At 45.8% G+C, this 17090-nt stretch overlaps 1 protein-coding gene across 1 annotated transcript in view; it reads right to left on the bottom strand.

Moving 5' to 3' along the window:
- Positions 1-17090, bottom strand: part of MORC3 (MORC family CW-type zinc finger 3) — a 63142-nt gene that overhangs the window by 42826 nt on the left and 3226 nt on the right. Inside the window, exon 2 of the mRNA XM_070750395.1 lies at positions 1077-1149. Within this exon, the coding sequence (XP_070606496.1) occupies positions 1077-1149 (73 nt within the window). The remainder of the gene's footprint in view (positions 1-1076; positions 1150-17090) is intronic.

Below are 17090 nucleotides of genomic sequence, written 5' to 3'. Positions count from 1 at the left end.
GGTTCTAGGCATTGAATAGATCTATGGGACACATGGCCACTCCAGTATATAAAGGAAAGGCTGATGGAAAACGGGATGTGGTAAACAAGGTTTCAACAATAGACATTGGTGATTTCAGAGGGAAGCGAGCTTTATACTTTCACAGATCTCTTCTCCTTGTCTGTTCCCAACTGTCAGAGCTCTACTGAACTATAAGTTTTGCCAAGATTGTCAGGATCAGTACTGACCTGATGTAATATCCCAATGCAGGAAGGATTAATGTAATGATTGAATCTTCAAAAGGTGCTAAAACCTGATTGGTGGATAAATGTACAAAATGTAATGCACCTTTGCATAACTGTGGCTAGTGGTTAGTGGCTTGGTGTGGGTGGTTTGTTATAGATGGATTGTTGTGAATTGTGGGTTGCTTGTTGTCTATATTGTACTATTAAGATAGTTATAGTGTAAATAGAAAGAACAGTTTTTGCTATGAAGAAGTAAAATATTTTCTCAAGAACTCCTGCTACATTGTATTAATTCAGGACTTTCATCTTGGTCTGTGGCTGGCTGGTTGGGCTATACATCTTCTGCAAAACCTACTCTAACAAAGATGTCAGCAAACATTCCAAGAACCATGATTAATGACCCTGTGCTCTGCTGCCTGGATCTCTGTTAGCTGCGCTTATTACTGGAAGCCTTCTAGCAGGACATTCTTTTGTGTTAACTCATTACTTCCCTGGATTTGTGTCTAACTATGATATTCTTTGCAATAATCACTGTTTGAAAAGAGGTATGTGTGTATGGGTCTTTATCTTGGATCAGACCGGCCCAGAAAGAACAATATCATCCTACTTTAAAAAATAAAATCACCTGTTGAAATTATGTTCATTAAAAATTCTACTGTATAGCTTTAGTCTGTAGAAATTAACAGAAAATCTACAATATAAAGAATAGCTAAATCTTGAGATCTAAAGTTAGAATAGCTCGTTCATAACTTCCAAAGATGTCTGGAAACAGATATTATTGAACTACATACTGAAATACATTGTAAATAATAGAAAAGCTTCAATTGAGTAGACAGAATATTGTTCACATACCTATAAGTTCAGCTACAGCACTGAAAGGCCAAGTATGACTGGTTGAGTTTGTATGCAAAAACTTGGGACACAACTGAAATGAAAAAAGATTTAATGATTAACACAAAACATTTTATTTAAAACTCTTTCTGCAATATAAACTTTACCTGCTCTCAAAGGCTGCAAAGGTTTACCTACAAATAACTACTGTGTTTCTCCGAAAACATGACCAACCTTAATAAGACCAACCTAAATTTTGGGGTGTGAGCTAATATTACTCCTACCCCAAAAATAAGCTGGTAGATGGGCTTGGCCAGCACGACTGGTGGCATAGGTGTGTGTGCAACTATCCAGCTGCAGCCCGTTGGCCCAGCGCAAATACCACCCTTTCCCTTCTCTTTCTGGGCACAGCGCTTCTGCTTGTTGGTCCGCTTCCTCAAAGCTGGTAGCTCCACGGTCAGCTGCTTTGCTGTTCCCCTCTTTTTGGGAGGCAAACGGGAGGCTTTCTGGCCAATGGGAGAAAAATGGGAAAGGGGCAGTTCCTTGTCTGTCATCTATTCCTCAAGCTCAGCACAGACTGAGGGAATGATGGCAGGCAGGAAAATTCCCTCTCTCCATTTTCCTTCTGTTCGCCATAAAGCCTCCATTCTGAACGCTGACAATTTGGAATGGAGGTGATGGTGTGTCCACAGCATGTCCAGATCACAGAGTCTGGCCTGCTGCACCTCAAAAAAAGTAAGACTGCCTCAAAAATAAACCCAAATGCTTATTTTCAAGTCTAAGAAAATAAGTTTCAATCTTATTGAGAAACACCATAGTTTATACTTATACAGGAAGTTGAAATACTTTAATTAGTAAAAGCATATTCAGGGTTTTAAAATAATGGCTTATTAATCAGCTGTAATTGCTAGCTGGCTTACATTTGTATGAGATGACCAAAAACATTTTGTGAAGAAAGGACAAAGACAATATTTTTACTTTTTTTTTCAACTACCTTCTAGAATATTTTTCTTGATCTTGGATATAGGTTTCAAGGGAACTGCTTTTCCTGGGACAATATAGAGTTTTACAATATGTGGTCACAGCCAATAATTAAAATAATGTAAAGAATTTTATGGAGATTAAAAAAATTAAAGAAGTAAAAAAGTTGCTAAGAGTCCATATATGATTGCTTTTGGATGTAACTGTATAAACTGTCCCCTAAAGCAGTGTTTTCATATGGTCAGGTGTGCCGCGAGGCGGCTCGGCCCCCCCCCGCTATTGCCCCCCGCCACCGCTATTGGCACCCTCCCGCGGGAGGCCGGCAAAGGTTGCTTTGAAAGTCGGCCCCCTCGCGCCCATGGCTTCTCGTCGCTTCCCCGAAAGCTGCGCGTGTGTGCACGCGCGCACCCCAAAATACCCCCGCGTGCACCCTTTTTCACGGCCGCGCGCTCCTCATCCCCCTGCCAGCCCGCGGGGGGGCGGGGAGGCGCCGGCAGCAGAAGGGAAGGGAGCCGCGGCCGCCCCGCCTCCCCACGGTGCCTCCAGCCCCCTCGGCCTTTCGGCGCTGCCCCCCGCCCGCCCCCTCTCCTCCTCCGCTGTCTCCTGCCTTTCGGCGCGGCTCCTCCCGCACCCGGAACGCACACCCTGCCCGGCTCACCTTTGCCGAGAGCACTTTCGTCCTGGGCTCTCAGCAAGGGGATTGCAGGAGAGGCGGAGCAGGCATTCTCTGAGCGGAGGCCAGTGAAGGTGATATTCAATGTCGGGGGCGCGCGGGCGGTTGCGCGCGCTCCCTACCCACCTGCTAGCCGCTCGGAATATTCAAAATAAGAAAAACGTTCGCCGGTGAAGGCTTTTCTTATTTTGAATATTCCGAGCGGCTAGCAGGGGGGTAGGGAGCGCGCGCAACCGCCCACGCGCCCCCGACATTGAATATCACTTTCGCCAGCCTCCGCTGAGAAGAACGGAGAGAGAACGAGAGTGAGTGAGAGCAACAGACAGCAAGATAGAGAGAAAGTGAGAAAGAGAGAGAGAGAAAGGGGGGAGAGAAAGAGATAGCAAGAGAGAGAACAAGAGAGAGAAAGAGTGTGAGAAAGAAAACAAGAGAGAGAGAGAAAGCAAGAGAGAGAGAGAGAAAACAAGAGAGAGAAAGTGAGAAAAAGAGAGAGAAAGAGGGAGGGAGAGAAAGAGAGAGAGAGAAAGAACAAGAGAGAGAGAAAGAAAATAAGAGAGAAAAAGAGATAGCAAGAGAGAGAGAAAGCAAGAGAGACAGATAGGGAGAGGAAAGGAGAGAGAGAAATGAGAACAAAAAGGGGAGAAAAAAGGAGAAATGATTGAGGCAGAGAATGAGAGGAGAGAGAAACAAAAGAGAGAGAGAGGGGTGATTCTTGAAGCATATGGTAAAAAGCACCCAAATAATAAGAAACGCCCCCCAGCCCACACCTGTTTTTGAAAAGAATAAAAGAGAAAAAAACCCAGCCCTCAACTGGTTTTGGAAATGGTTCTAGTGTGTATACACACACACACATAAGGGGGGGGAGAGAGACAGGGATGGAAAAAGAGGAGAAGTGAGAGGGAAAAGGAATGAGGGAAAAAGGGAGGAAGAGAGAGAAATGACAAACATGAGAGAGAAAAGGGGGAAAGACAGGAGAAGTACCCAGAAATGAGATATAAATTTGAGTAGGGATGATTGATGATTGACTGTATTTATAAGGGGATGTTACATGGGATTGTATATACGAGGGGGGTATGTATGTATGTATGTATGTATGTCTGTGTGTGTATGTATTTATTTATTTATTTATTTGATTTGTGTCATTTTGGTTGGTGGTGTGCCCCAGGATTTTGTAAATGTAAAAAATGTGCCGCGGCTCAAAAAAGGTTGAAAATCACTGCCCTAAAGCAGCATTTTAGGACCCACATTCTTTCTGATTTACATCAACAACCTATGTGATCATATTAAAAGCAGCTGCGTCCTCTTTGTCAATGGCATAAAATTATTTAACACCACTGACAATGCTGCTGCCCTACAAAGCAACTCAGAGTATGTGTCAGAATGGTCACGTAATTGGCAACTCCAAATTTCAATAAATGCTCTGTCCTATACATTGGCAATAAAAATCAGAACACCAAATACAAATTGGACAGAAACAATCATAGACAACCCACCTTCTATCAAGGACCTAGGAGTATTCATCTCAAATGATCTAAGCCCCAGAGCTCATTGTAACAGCATGGCCAAATATCGTTAACAGTGGTTAATCTAATTTTGCACAGCTTTTTCTTCCGTAACATTGGCATACAAAACCTTTGCCAGACCAATTCTTGAATATAGCTTAAAACTCATACTGTATATTGGGCATTAACACGATTGAGCGGGTGCAGAGGTATTTCAAAAGAAAGGTACTCCAGTCCTCACAATAGAATTCCCTATGCCACCAGGCTTGAAATTTTGAGCGTGGACAACCTGGAACTGCAGTCCTGTTCTGTCCCCAGTTACAAACGTATCAAAACCCACCCGTTTGAACTAAGTTAGTTTAATTAAGGAACCACTGCTAATAACTGGCTTAGCAGCAGCAAAATACACAAATAAAAAGAAACAATCCTTTCATTCAGAAAGGCAGTTGCTAATTCATCTGCATTAGCAACCAGCATACGTTCAGTCTTAACTCAAAACAAAGCAATGAGTCCTGGTTATCTCATGTAATGTCCAAACAGTCTTAACTCAAAACAAAGCAATGAATCCTGGTTAGCTTATGTAATGTCCGAAGATTTGGAAAACTGCCCAGAAGTCTTGGTTGAACAAAAATCCAAAACAAAGAAACAGAAATTCACAAAGCATGAGAGATACTATGGTGTCATTCTTTGTCAAGTGGACCAGGTGTCCACTTGACTGATTTTGCAGCCTTATTTGAAAAGAAACCATCACAAAAACAACATATATGATAGAAAAAATGTGCTCTTTCTAATGAAATAAAAATGAAGATGATTGAAGGTGAGAAAACAGAGAACTCTGTTTCATCACCTTCAATCACCTTCATTAGAAAAAGAACCTTTTTTTCCTATGGCTTTCTGTTTTCTCACCTTTAATCGTCTTCATTTTTATTTCATTAGAAAGAGCATGTTTTTTTCTATCATATATGCCGTGATTGTGATGGTTTCTTTTCAAATAAGACTTCAATTTCAACTGGTCCACTTGACAAAGAATGACCCTATGAACTAATTGATTACTGCAGCTTTCTAGCTGCCTCTATTGTATTTAAATAGACTAGGGGCATGGCCAATTAGCCTCCAGTCTTATTCCAGAGGAAACCTGCCTCTTGGCAGCCCTGTTGTGCTCTTGCATTCAGGAAAGGAGTAGTCCCTCCTTTCTCAGCACTGTCAAGAGAGGTTCCAAAGGCTCTGGCTGCACAGGCTGCTTGCAGACCACAAGTCCATCTAAGCAGAGTACATAAAATTATCTGCTACAACATCTTACCTGTCAACAACTTCTTCAGCTTCAACCACAATAATACACGGGCAAACAACTGATACAAACTCAAGGTAAACCGCTTCAAACTCAATTGCAGAAATACAACTTCAGCAACAAAGTGGTCAACGCCTGGAATGCTCTACCTGACTCCGTTGTTACAGCCACAAACCCTCACGAAGCTTCAATCTCAGTCTACTGTGCATCTCACCCAATTCTTAAGAGGTCTGTAAAGGGGGAATGCATAAATGCACCAGCTTGCCTACCGTCCCTGTCTTACCATCCCCATTTATCTGTATTTATTTCCTTTATTCATGTTTATGTTCATACCTATACTTATTATCTTGCACGTGTTTGATAAACAAATAAACGAATAACTGAGTAGATGCTCATGAAATGTGATGGCAACATCAAAAGGAAATACTGCAATTCAAAAATTAAATGTTGAGCATTGTTTTGAAATGAAGGGTGTCCAATGGTATAAATATAAAAATGGCTGAAATCTCAGATGATCTTAGCGTTATCACCTTGAGGTGTCTTATGAAAGTTCCAATATTCTGTGAAAGTTAGTAATGTTCTGAGAACTTAGTATGTGCATTTAATATTTATTATATAATTTTATGTAATAAACGACTAACAACCTGGATGGAAGTTGTTATAGACACTGTACTATCTATGTGCAATAAGCATAACATATGGCATAATGAGTAAGTTTAAAGTTTCAAAGATTATTGCTCAATATCCAATTCCAACCCAAAAAAAGGTACAAGGTTTTCTATGCACTGTCCTCGGATCAAAACCCCCGACTCAAAAATCCTTTATTTTATCAATAAATCCAACTCTTTATTGATATAAGCACACATAATGAAAGCAGGTTTTTAAAAGGCCAAGAAGAAGGGAGTATTCTCTTTAGAAGTAAATGTCAACAATGTCTGGGAAAGGCGCCAGTCCATTTATCATGTGAGCATATAATTCTGCTCACCATAGTCTTGGCAACAAGCATCCAGCAGAGAAATGAGTTTCATTGTGGCAGAAATCATGGTTTTAAAGCCTTGTTCAACACCCCCAGTCTCACATCTCTTCCCTTGAATGATGTTGAATCCCCATGCCCAATTTTCCAAGATCCTTTGCCTTTATATTCCTGGAAGTGACATCACACTACAAAGAGGCTCAGTCAAATACTCTAATACCTTTTACTATGCAACTCCTGTCACCTTCTGGGCAATCTTCTAAAGTGAGGGTCTATCCACTGAGGTTCTACTCAAATGTTTTCCTCATCCTCCGACTGGGACCACTCCCCCATTGTCACATCAGCCCCCTCTAGTGGTTCCTCAGGCTCACTCAGGTCATTTTCTCCCTCACTCTCACTCTCGGCTTCAGCTGGCAACCCCCCTGGCTCAGGGACCTGGCACATCCTGCTCAGAATCTGACATGACCTGAGGTGGACAAGGAGCACTCACAACACCAGAATAAAAAAAATTGAGTGGCACAATATACTGACCCGTTTCAAGGAGGATGGATAGATGGAGATTATGTAATCTACTTTTCTGTAGAAGTAAATAAGATGATAATAATACAGATTCAATTGTGACTATGAACTAGTCTTTAATAGCTTTAGATACAATTCAGATATTTCCCTGAGATTAAAATTAATAACCTAGCTCCACGAAGTACATAGCTTTAATGCACATTCCAGGTGTGCCAATATTGTGAAAAACAACGTAACACTATTCCTTTGAGGCAAGATTCTTTCTTGATCCAAACTTCAGAGTGTCAGTAAAACATAAGAGGCAGGAGAAACAGCCCAACCTTTAACAGAATACTATACTTGTGAAATTTCTACAAAGTATAATCCTGAATACAAAGGAGGCTATATTACCTACTGTATAATATAGGTTGGTGACAAATATTCCCTTCCAGGGCAATGATTAAGGTCAATTTGAAAATTAAAGCTGACATTCCTTCTTTAGATTTCATACTTTCAGATGTCATTTCAGAATGCCATCTATAGAATGTTATCTCTAAATAATTTTACTTTCCATGCATACAAGGTCATTAATCAGGCCAATCTCTTTTGAAACAGCAATTGAAAGTAAATAAAAGGAATAAGAAATAATATGCTTAAAAATCAAGGCTACCACACAAGAAAAAGGGAAAGAACTAAACATAGATGCACAATGGCAATCAATATAACAATCTTTGCAAATAAATTCTCTCCATATCTTCCGGCTTTGCACTACTAGTTTTTTCTATGCACTTTTCAGTAACACAATTTATGTGCTTTCACTTTTACTATTATAAGCATTCTCTAAGGCATGAATCTATAAATTATTTAAACAATCAAGGGGACACCACCACACATGTCTGTTTACTCCTAGTTCAGTGTTGACCCATTTAGAAATCATATGGTTTATTCTCACACACTAGTCTATGACATATTCAGAGCTTCTAACTATCTGTAGTAATCATTGACACAGACATGATTTTTGAGCAAAGCGTTTCCGAGCTGAGAAGCCTCCTTACCCAGACAGCCATGTTTATTCTTATAGAAAACTTCTTGTGCAATCAATTACAATGATTGACTTATCAATCATTATCAGGGGTGGGCTACTGCCCATGCAAGGGGGAACGCAGTGGGGTAGCAAAAATGGAGTTCCACCCCAGAGCACCCAATTTGCACTGAAAGATGTTGAAAGAAAATGCAGGGTGTCCTGCATAAGCCACGCCCACAGTGTGGTAGTAAAAATTTTGGTAGCCCTTCACTGATCATTACCAATTATTAACTAGTAACAGTTTAATATCTAAAGAAACCTTTGAATCATACAGACAGATCATGTCAAAAATATGGTGTGGATTGTTAGTTTAATCTTTGCTCTTAAATAGATCAATAGAAGAACTGAGTAAGTAACCTGTATTTGTTCTATTTAGAACTTGTATTCTAAATAGAACAAAGAGCAGAGTGAGTAATCTTTACACTTAAATAGAATAGAGCATATTGTCAATTATATGGATAGGCGTTCCATATCATTGACAATAATTGACAATGACCTACATTGCTAATTTAATCATTATCATAAACAAAATCTTGTTTTTAGATTTATTGTTTTTATTTATTATTATTTATATTTATTCTGTTTTTATTTATTATTCACAAATAGACTTAAGTCTGAACAGAATATTTTCCTAGGAAATATTTCTCAAAACTGTCATCACTTGCAGTCACTATTGGGTGTCAAATGTCCCAATAGCCTTTTGACTTATTTTGTATTCATTCATTTATTCTTTTCACCTAATGGGATAATTTGTTCACCTAGTGGTGTGGGCCGCTCGCATTCTGCGCAGAGGATGCAGAGACAATGGAGGCACGGTAGAGGTGTCCTGTGCTCCTGGCACCTGAGACTAACAGCGAAGAAGACATAATGTCAGAGGCTGAAGAACAACCAGGGCCTTCTGCACCTTCTGAGGTAAGTAACTCAGGAGAAGAGGAGGAGCCTCTTCTGGATGCTTGGATTTGCAGGGCCTCTAGGAGGCATGACTGGTTACTCAAGACATTTACTCGTGAGTAGCACTGCTGACTACTGAGCCACACTCTTAGAGTATTTAAGATGGAGTCACATCACTCTGGTGCAGAGAACAATACCATTCATCTAGAGATCTATTTTCCGTTGTGTTTTTAAAAGGACTACATTCTTGGCATCCTTAATGAGCTTCCAGGCTTCCAGCCAAATTCTGTAAGTTGAAGATAAGAAAACCTGCTGCAAGCCACTAATTAGTTGCTGTATATATCCCAGGATTCTGGCCAGCTAAGACTTTGATAATTCAGTGCGGTGAAGTTTTTGCTAAGATTTAACTCCTTTGTGAAAAGACTCTTAAATAAGACTTTTGTACATAGTAAAATCCTTTATTAATTAATCCAGTAGTGTGCATCTGATTTTTGGGAGCTTGACACTGGGACAGAACACCTAGATAAAATTATTTCAACTATTGTGAGTCTACGGAGAGGGGCAGCATACAAATCTAAAAAATAAAAATTCTGCAAATTCAGTATCACCTTTGTTGAAATGAACATCAGCAATTGTAAAAATATTTTTATACAAATAATATAATCAAATTACATTAATTCATGATAAGATTATGTGAATGGCCTTCAAAACTTAATATTCAAAGAGGAAAGGACAAGAAAGGCAAAACTAAAAGAATTGGATAACAGGGAAGACAGAACTAAAACTGAACAGGAAAAAAAATCTGTTGTTCTAAGCAGCCATAAAACATCCCAGAACTCAAAAATAAGCTAACAGAGTATGCTCAATAAACCATTAAATAGTAGTTGACGCAACTTGCATATATTGTCTGCTCATTTAAATGCATATGTGATATATGATTTAATATGTCTGGAGAAAATAGCAGGAAATATGTAGTGGATGGATGCAGAAAATGTGATATCATAGAAATTCAGCCATTGGGAAAGAGGAGGGATGGATGGTGCAAGGAATGTATAAAGATGTTGATTTAAGATAATAAACTTTGGAGAGAACCAAGCTTTGATAGCTTCTCTCCCTATCTGCAACAGGGAGGGGGTTTTCACTGTGGTTATTGGTCAGATGAGCTTGCCTCTGGTCAGGAAGGAAAGTAGCCAAGAGCACATATTCATACAGTGGTACCTCGAGATACGAGTTTAATTCGTTCCGGACCTGGGCTCTTAAGTCGAGCAGCTCTTATCTCGAACGACTTTTCCCCATAGGAATTAATGTAAATAATTTTAATTGGTTACAGCCCTCAAAAAACTCACAAAGTTAGTCTAAATTATGCAGAAAGACATGTTTTTAATGAAGAAATGTACATGTACATATAAATGAATAATGAAGTTTCTTTCACTTAACTTGTAAACTTTCTTAAACTTTTAAATTTACATATGTTCAACTTCTCTGCCACCCAATCCTGTAGGACAGAGGTCCCCAACCCTTTTTGCACCAGGGACCAGCTTTAAGCGATCAAGAGAGGAATGGGTGAATGAATGGATGGAGGGTGGGAAGGAAGGAAGGAAAGAGGGAAGGGACAGGAACAGAGGAAGGAAGCAAGGAAACTTATGAAAGGGGAGAGTAAGAGAGGAATGAGTGAAGGGAGGGAGGGAGGGAAGAAGGTGGGAAGGAGAAAGAAAAGAAGAAATAGAGGAAGGGAAGGTAAAAGAGAGAAAGAAAGAAAGAAAGGGGGAAGGGACAGGAACAGAGGAAGGAAGCAAGGAAACTTATGAAAGGGGAGAGTAAGAGAGGAATGAGTGAAGGGAGGGAGGGAGGGAAGAAGGTGGGAATGAGAAAGAAAAGAAGAAATAAGAGGAAGGGAAGGTAAAAGAGAGAAAGAAAAAGAGCAAGAAAGAAAGAAAGAAAGAAAGAAAGAAAGAAAGAAAGGGGGAAGGGACAGGAACAGAGGAAGGAAGCAAGGAAACTTATGAAAGGGGAGAGTAAAAGAGGAATGAGTGAAGGGAGGGAGGGAAGAAGGTGGGAATGAGAAAGAAAAGAATAAATAGAGGAAGGGAAGGTAAAAGAGAGAAAGAAAAAGAGCAAGAAAGCAAGCAAGCAAGCAAGCAAGCAAGAAAGAAAGAAAGGGGGAAGGGACAGGAACAGAGGAAGGAAGCAAGGAAACTTATGAAAGGGGAGAGTAAAAGAGGAATGAGTGAAGGGAGGGAGGGAAGAAGGTGGGAATGAGAAAGAAAAGAAGAAATAAGAGGAAGGAAAGGTAAAAGAGAGAAAGAAAAAGAGCAAGAAAGCAAGCAAGAAAGAAGGGGAAGGGACAGGAACAGAGGAAGGAAGCAAGGAAACTTATGAAAGGGGAGAGTAAAAGAGGAATGAGTGAAGGGAGGGAGGGAAGAAGGTGGGAATGAGAAAGAAAAGAAGAAATAGAGGAAGGGAAGGTAAAAGAGAGAAAGAAAAAGAGCAAGCAAGCAAGCAAGCAAGCAAGCAAGCAAGCAAGCAAGCAAGCAAGCAAGCAAGCAAGCAAGCAAGCAAGCAAGAAAGAAAGAAAGAAAGAAAGAAAGAAAGAAAGAAAGAAAGGGGGAAGGGACAGGAACAGAGAAAGGAAGCAAGGAAACTTATGAAAGGGGAGAGTAAGAGAGGAATGAGTGAAGGGAGGGAGGGAGGGAAGAAGGTGGGAATGAGAAAGAAAAGAAGAAATAAGAGGAAGGAAAGGTAAAAGAGAGAAAGAAAAAGAGCAAGAAAGAAAGAAAGAAAGAAAGGGGGAAGGGACAGGAGCAGAGGAAGGAAGCAAGGAAACTTATGAAAGGGGAGAGTAAAAGAGGAATGAGTGAAGGGAAGGAGGGAAGAAGGTGGGAATGAGAAAGAAAAGAAGAAATAGAGGAAGGGAAGGTAAAAGAGAGAAAGAAAAAGAGCAAGCAAGCAAGCAAGCAAGCAAGCAAGCAAGCAAGAAAGAAAGAAAGAAAGAAAGAAAGAAAGGGGGAAGGGACAGGAACAGAGGAAGGAAGCAAGGAAACTTATGAAAGGGGAGAGTATGAGAGGAATGAGTGAAGGGAGGGAGGGAGGGAAGAAGGTGGGAATGAGAAAGAAAAGAAGAAATAAGAGGAAGGGAAGGTAAAAGAGAGAAAGAAAAAGAGCAAGAAAGAAAGAAAGGCAACTTCAAAGAAAGGCTCACTGAGCATCTCTCACTCTCTCTCTCTTTCTATCCCTCTCTTTCTCTTTCTCTCCCCCTCTTTCTCTCACTCTCTCTTTCTCACTTTCTCTCTATCTCAGTGTTTCCCAACCTTTTTTGAGCCGTGGCCGTTACCCCGGCTGATTTTTCCCTGCTGCCGTTTTCGCGCAAAACTGTCCTGGACTCCCGGATCGCTCGCTTCTCCGGCATCGCGCCTTTTCAATGCCGTCAGAGGGGCGCGTCAGCGGGTTCCGGAGCACAGGGAACGGCTTAAGCTGCCGTCTTTTCCCCGTGGGAGCGCCAGACCTCTTGTCTGCCCGGCCCGAGGCACGAAATCGCTGCTTATGCCAGACGGCTCGCCTGGAACACAAGCAATGCCGCCTGGCATAAGCAGCGATTTCGTGCCTCGGGCCGGGCAGACAAGAGGTCTGGCGCGTCAGAGGGGCGCGTCAGCGGCGGGAGCCAGACCCGGCCGCCCCCCCCCCCCACGTAGAAGCCAAGCCCCCCCCAGCCGAGCCTGGTGGCAAGCTCGCCCCCAACCCCCGAGATCGAGCGCACGAAGAGGCATCTCTTGCCTTCTGCCGCGGCGGAGGAAGGCGAATGCGGCTTGGAAGCTGGGAGGGGGGCGGAAGAGCTAAGTGGCCAAAGACGTTCCGCCCCCTCCCAGCTTCCAAGCCGCATTCGCCTTCCTCCGCCGCGGCAGAAGGCGAGAGATGCCTCTTCGTGCGCTCGATCTCGGGCGTTGGGGGCGAGCTTGCCACCAGGCTCAGCTGGGGGGGGGCTTGGCTTCTACGTGGGGGGGGCGGCCGGGTCCAGCTCCCGCCGCTGACGCGCCCCTCTGACGGCGTTTGGCGGCTTCCAAAGCACAGGGAACGGCTTAAGCCGCCGTCTTTTCCCCGTGGGAGCGCCAGACCTCATGTCTGCCCGGCCCGATTCACGAAACCGCTGTTTATGCCGGGCGGCTCGCCTGGAACACAAGCAATGCCGCCTGGCATAAGCAGCGATTTCGTGCCTCGGGCCGGGCAGACAAGAGGTCTGGCGCGTCAGAGGGGCGCGTCAGCGGCAGGAGCCGGACCCGGCCGCCGCCCCCCCCAGCCGAGCCTGGTGGCAAGCTCGCCCCCAACCCCCGAGATCGAGCGCACGAAGAGGCATCTCTCGCCTTCTGCCGCGGCGGAGGAAGGCGAATGTGGCTTGGAAGCTGGGAGGGGGGCGGAACGTCTTTGGCCACTTAGCTCTTCCGCCCCCCTCCCAGCTTCCAAGCCGCATTCGCCTTCCTCCGCCGCCGCCAGCCGCGGTTCCGAGTTGGGGGGTGGGGGGTGGGTGCTGGCAAGTCCCCCAGGTCGGCTGCAGTCTTTTAAAACAGCCCCGCCGCTTCTCAGCTGACTCCTGAAGCGCGGAAGTTCGCCTTTGGCTTTTGGCTTCAGGAGTCAGCGGAGAAGCGGCGGGGCTGTTTTAAAAGACTGCAGCCGACCTGGGGGGCTTGCCAGCACCCACCCCCCACCCCCCAACTCGGAACCGTGGCTGGCGGGGGCGGGAGGAGGCAGCGCCGCACAGGACCCTTCAGGCCGCTCCACCCGGGTCGAGCCCCATCCCGGGCGGAGCGGCCTGAGGGGTCCGGGGGGAGGCGCTGCCTCCTCCCGCGCCACGCCCCCCGCTCGGCAATCGGCCCGGCGGCATTGCTGGCGTTCCAGGCGAGCCGCCACGCATAAACAGCGGTTTCGTGCCTCGGGCTGGGCAGACAAGAGGTCTGGCGCGCGGGAGCCGGACCCGGCCGCCGCCCCCCCCCACGTAGAAGCCAAGCCCCCCCCCAGCCGAGCCTGGTGGCAAGCTCGCCCCCAACCCCCGAGATCGAGCGCACGAAGAGGCATCTCTCGCCTTCTGCCGCTGGCCGCCCGCTCTCTTTCGCCCAGCGCTGCTTTGGAAGGCGCGACGGGAAGAAGGAAAGCGGCACGGCGGGCGGCCAGCGGCAGAAGGCGAGAGGTGCCTCTTCGATGTGCGCGGACCCCCCCACCCCCAGCAGAAGCCAAGGACCCCCAGAGTGGGGCAGCAGGGGAGGCGACCGCCTCTCCACTCACCAACTGCCGGGATACGAGCCGAGAAGAGCCGGGCTGGTTTACTTTCCTTCCTTTCCGGAGTGAGCCACTCGAACAAAGCGTCACGCCCCCCTGACGCTTTTGGCGGCAAAAGAGCCCAGCGTCGCTTCGGAAGCCGCCGAAAGCGTCAGAGGGGCGCGACGCTTTGTTCGAGTGGCTCTGCATCAGCGTGCGAAGGAAGGAAAGTAAGCCAGCCCGGCTCTTCTCGGCTCGTATCGCGAATTTGAGCTCGGGAGACTAACAGAAATGTCTCTCCTCTCCCAGCTCTTATCTCGAGTAGCTCGTAAGTAGAGCTGCTCGTATGTCGAGGTTCCACTGTATTTTGTATCATACAATTTAATCATTTAATTCATATTAAATATGCATCAATTCTTTCCTGCATCAATTTCTCTCAACAAGATCAAACAGATGCTCATTTACATTTACTACAGGCTTCCCCTCCTTAGTTTTCACTGACAGAAAGCCAATTTATTTTTCTTTGTTTCATCTAAATTCATGTTCTTTACCATTTACTGCTCTTATGGTATATCACACTGGCAATCTTCAGTACCCTGTGGTGATTACCAAATGGGTGTGTAGATATTACACCAAGGATTCCATTTATTTATTTATTTATTTAAATTTATATCCCGCTCACTCCAAAACGGACTCTGAGCGACTAATAATAATGCTTGTTAGTAAGTCAGAGAAGATGTAAATAAGATATCCAGGTATCAAATACAAGTAGTCCTCAACTTACAACCAAAACAGAGTTCAAAATTTCTGTTGCTGAGACATTTGTTGTATAGGTTTGGCTCCGTTTTACAACCATTTTACCACAGTTGTTAAGTGAGTCACTACAGTTGTTAAGTTAATTACATGGTTGTTAAGTGAATCTGGCTTTCCCATTGTCTTTGCTTGTCTGAAGATGATCATATGGCCATGGGACACTGCAATCCTCATAAGTATGAATCAGTTGCAATGTATCTGAATTTTGATCACATGACCATGGATATTGGAATGGTTGTAAGTGTGAAAAACTGTCATAAATCACTTTTTCCAATGTCCCTGTAACTCCAGTCACTAAATAAACTGTTTTGAGGACTTCCTGTGCCTTGCAACTACCACCACAAAATACTATGGCCAGCTCAGTATTCAAGCAATATTTTATATACAGTGAACCCTCGAGTTTCGCGTGTTCAAGTATCGCGAAAGGGCTATTTCGCGAGTTTTCAACCAGGAAGTAAACTCCACCATCTGCGCATGCGTGCCCTTCCATGCATGCATAGATGGTGGAGTTTCCCCGCCGGGCAGAGGCTTCCCTGGGTCTTCCCCCTCTTGCCCCCGTAAGACCCCAGCGGCGGCGCGAGCAACGGCGTGGGCGGGCGGGCGGCACGCGCTTGGGGACATCCCAGCTCCGCTCCCCAGCTGGGGAAAGCGCGCGCGTTTGGGGACTCCCTAGATCCGCTCCCCAGCTGGGGAGCGGATATAGGGAGTCCCCAAACGCGCGCGCTTTCCCCAGCAACGCGCGCGCGGTGGGGACTCCCTAAATCCGCTCCCCAGCTGGGGAGCGGATCTAGGGAGTCCCCAAACGCGCGCGCTTTCCCCAGCAACGCGCGCGCTTTCCCCAGCAACGCGCGCGCGGTGGGGACTCCCTAAATCCGCTCCCCAGCTGGGGAGCGGATCTAGGGAGTCCCCAAACGCGCGCGCTTTCCCCAGCAACGCGCGCGCTTTCCCCAGCAACGCGCGCGCGGTGGGGACTCCCTAAATCCGCTCCCCAGCTGGGGAGCGGATCTAGGGAGTCCCCAAACGCGCGCGCTTTCCCCAGCAACGCGCGCGCGGTGGGGACTCCCTAAATCCGCTCCCCAGCTGGGGAGCGGATCTAGGGAGTCCCCAAACGCGCGCGCTTTCCCCAGCAACGCGCGCGCTTTCCCCAGCAACGCGCGCGCGGTGGGGACTCCCTAAATCCGCTCCCCAGCTGGGGAGCGGATCTAGGGAGTCCCCAAACGCGCGCGCTTTCCCCAGCAACGCGCGCGCTTTCCCCAGCAACGCGCGCGCGGTGGGGACTCCCTAAATCCGCTCCCCAGCTGGGGAGCGGATCTAGGGAGTCCCCAAACGCGCGCGCTTTCCCCAGCAACGCGCGCGGTGGGGACTCCCTAAATCCGCTCTCCAGCTGGGGAGCGGATCTAGGGAGTCCCCAAACGCGCGCGCTTTCCCCAGCAACGCGCGCGCGGTGGGGACTCCCTAGATCCGCTCCCCAGCTGGGGAGCGGATCTAGGGAGTCCCCACCGCGCGCGCGTTGCTGGGGAAAGCGCGCGCGTTTGGGGACTCCCTAGATCCGCTCCCCAGCTGGGGAGCGGATCTAGGGAGTCCCCAAACGCGCGCGCACCCCAGGCGCGAGCAACGGGGTGGGCGGGCGAAGGGCGGGCGGCAGTGGAGGCAAAAACACCATCTGCGCAAGCGCAGATGGTGTTTTTACTTCCGCACCGCTACTTCGCTAAAAATCGATCATCGCGTGGGGTCCTGGAACGGAACCCTCGCGATGATCGAGGGTTCACTGTATTTATATATTCGACACAAAAACCATGTAACCCTTCCCTGGAACAGAGCTGAAGGGATTGGATACTGTAGCCTAGAGGTTAATTCTCCGCCTTACAAGGCAAAGGTTGCAAGTTCAAGACCCAGTAAGGGTATGGCTAGCTGATGAGGCCAGTATAAGGCCAAAATAGATCTATCCTAGTCTCCCTTAATTTTCAAATTCAGCAAAAACATGTGACGTGTGTGTGTATGTATGTGTATGTATATGTATGTATATATATATATACACACACACACACACACACAGTGTTCCCTCGATTTCTGCGGGGATGTGTTCCG

Source organism: Erythrolamprus reginae, chromosome 4 (assembly GCF_031021105.1).
Source record: "Erythrolamprus reginae isolate rEryReg1 chromosome 4, rEryReg1.hap1, whole genome shotgun sequence".
Classification (NCBI taxonomy): Eukaryota; Metazoa; Chordata; class Lepidosauria; order Squamata; family Dipsadidae; genus Erythrolamprus; species Erythrolamprus reginae.
The sequence above is the reverse complement of the archived record's forward strand: the minus strand, read 5'-3'. Positions and strand labels throughout refer to the sequence as shown.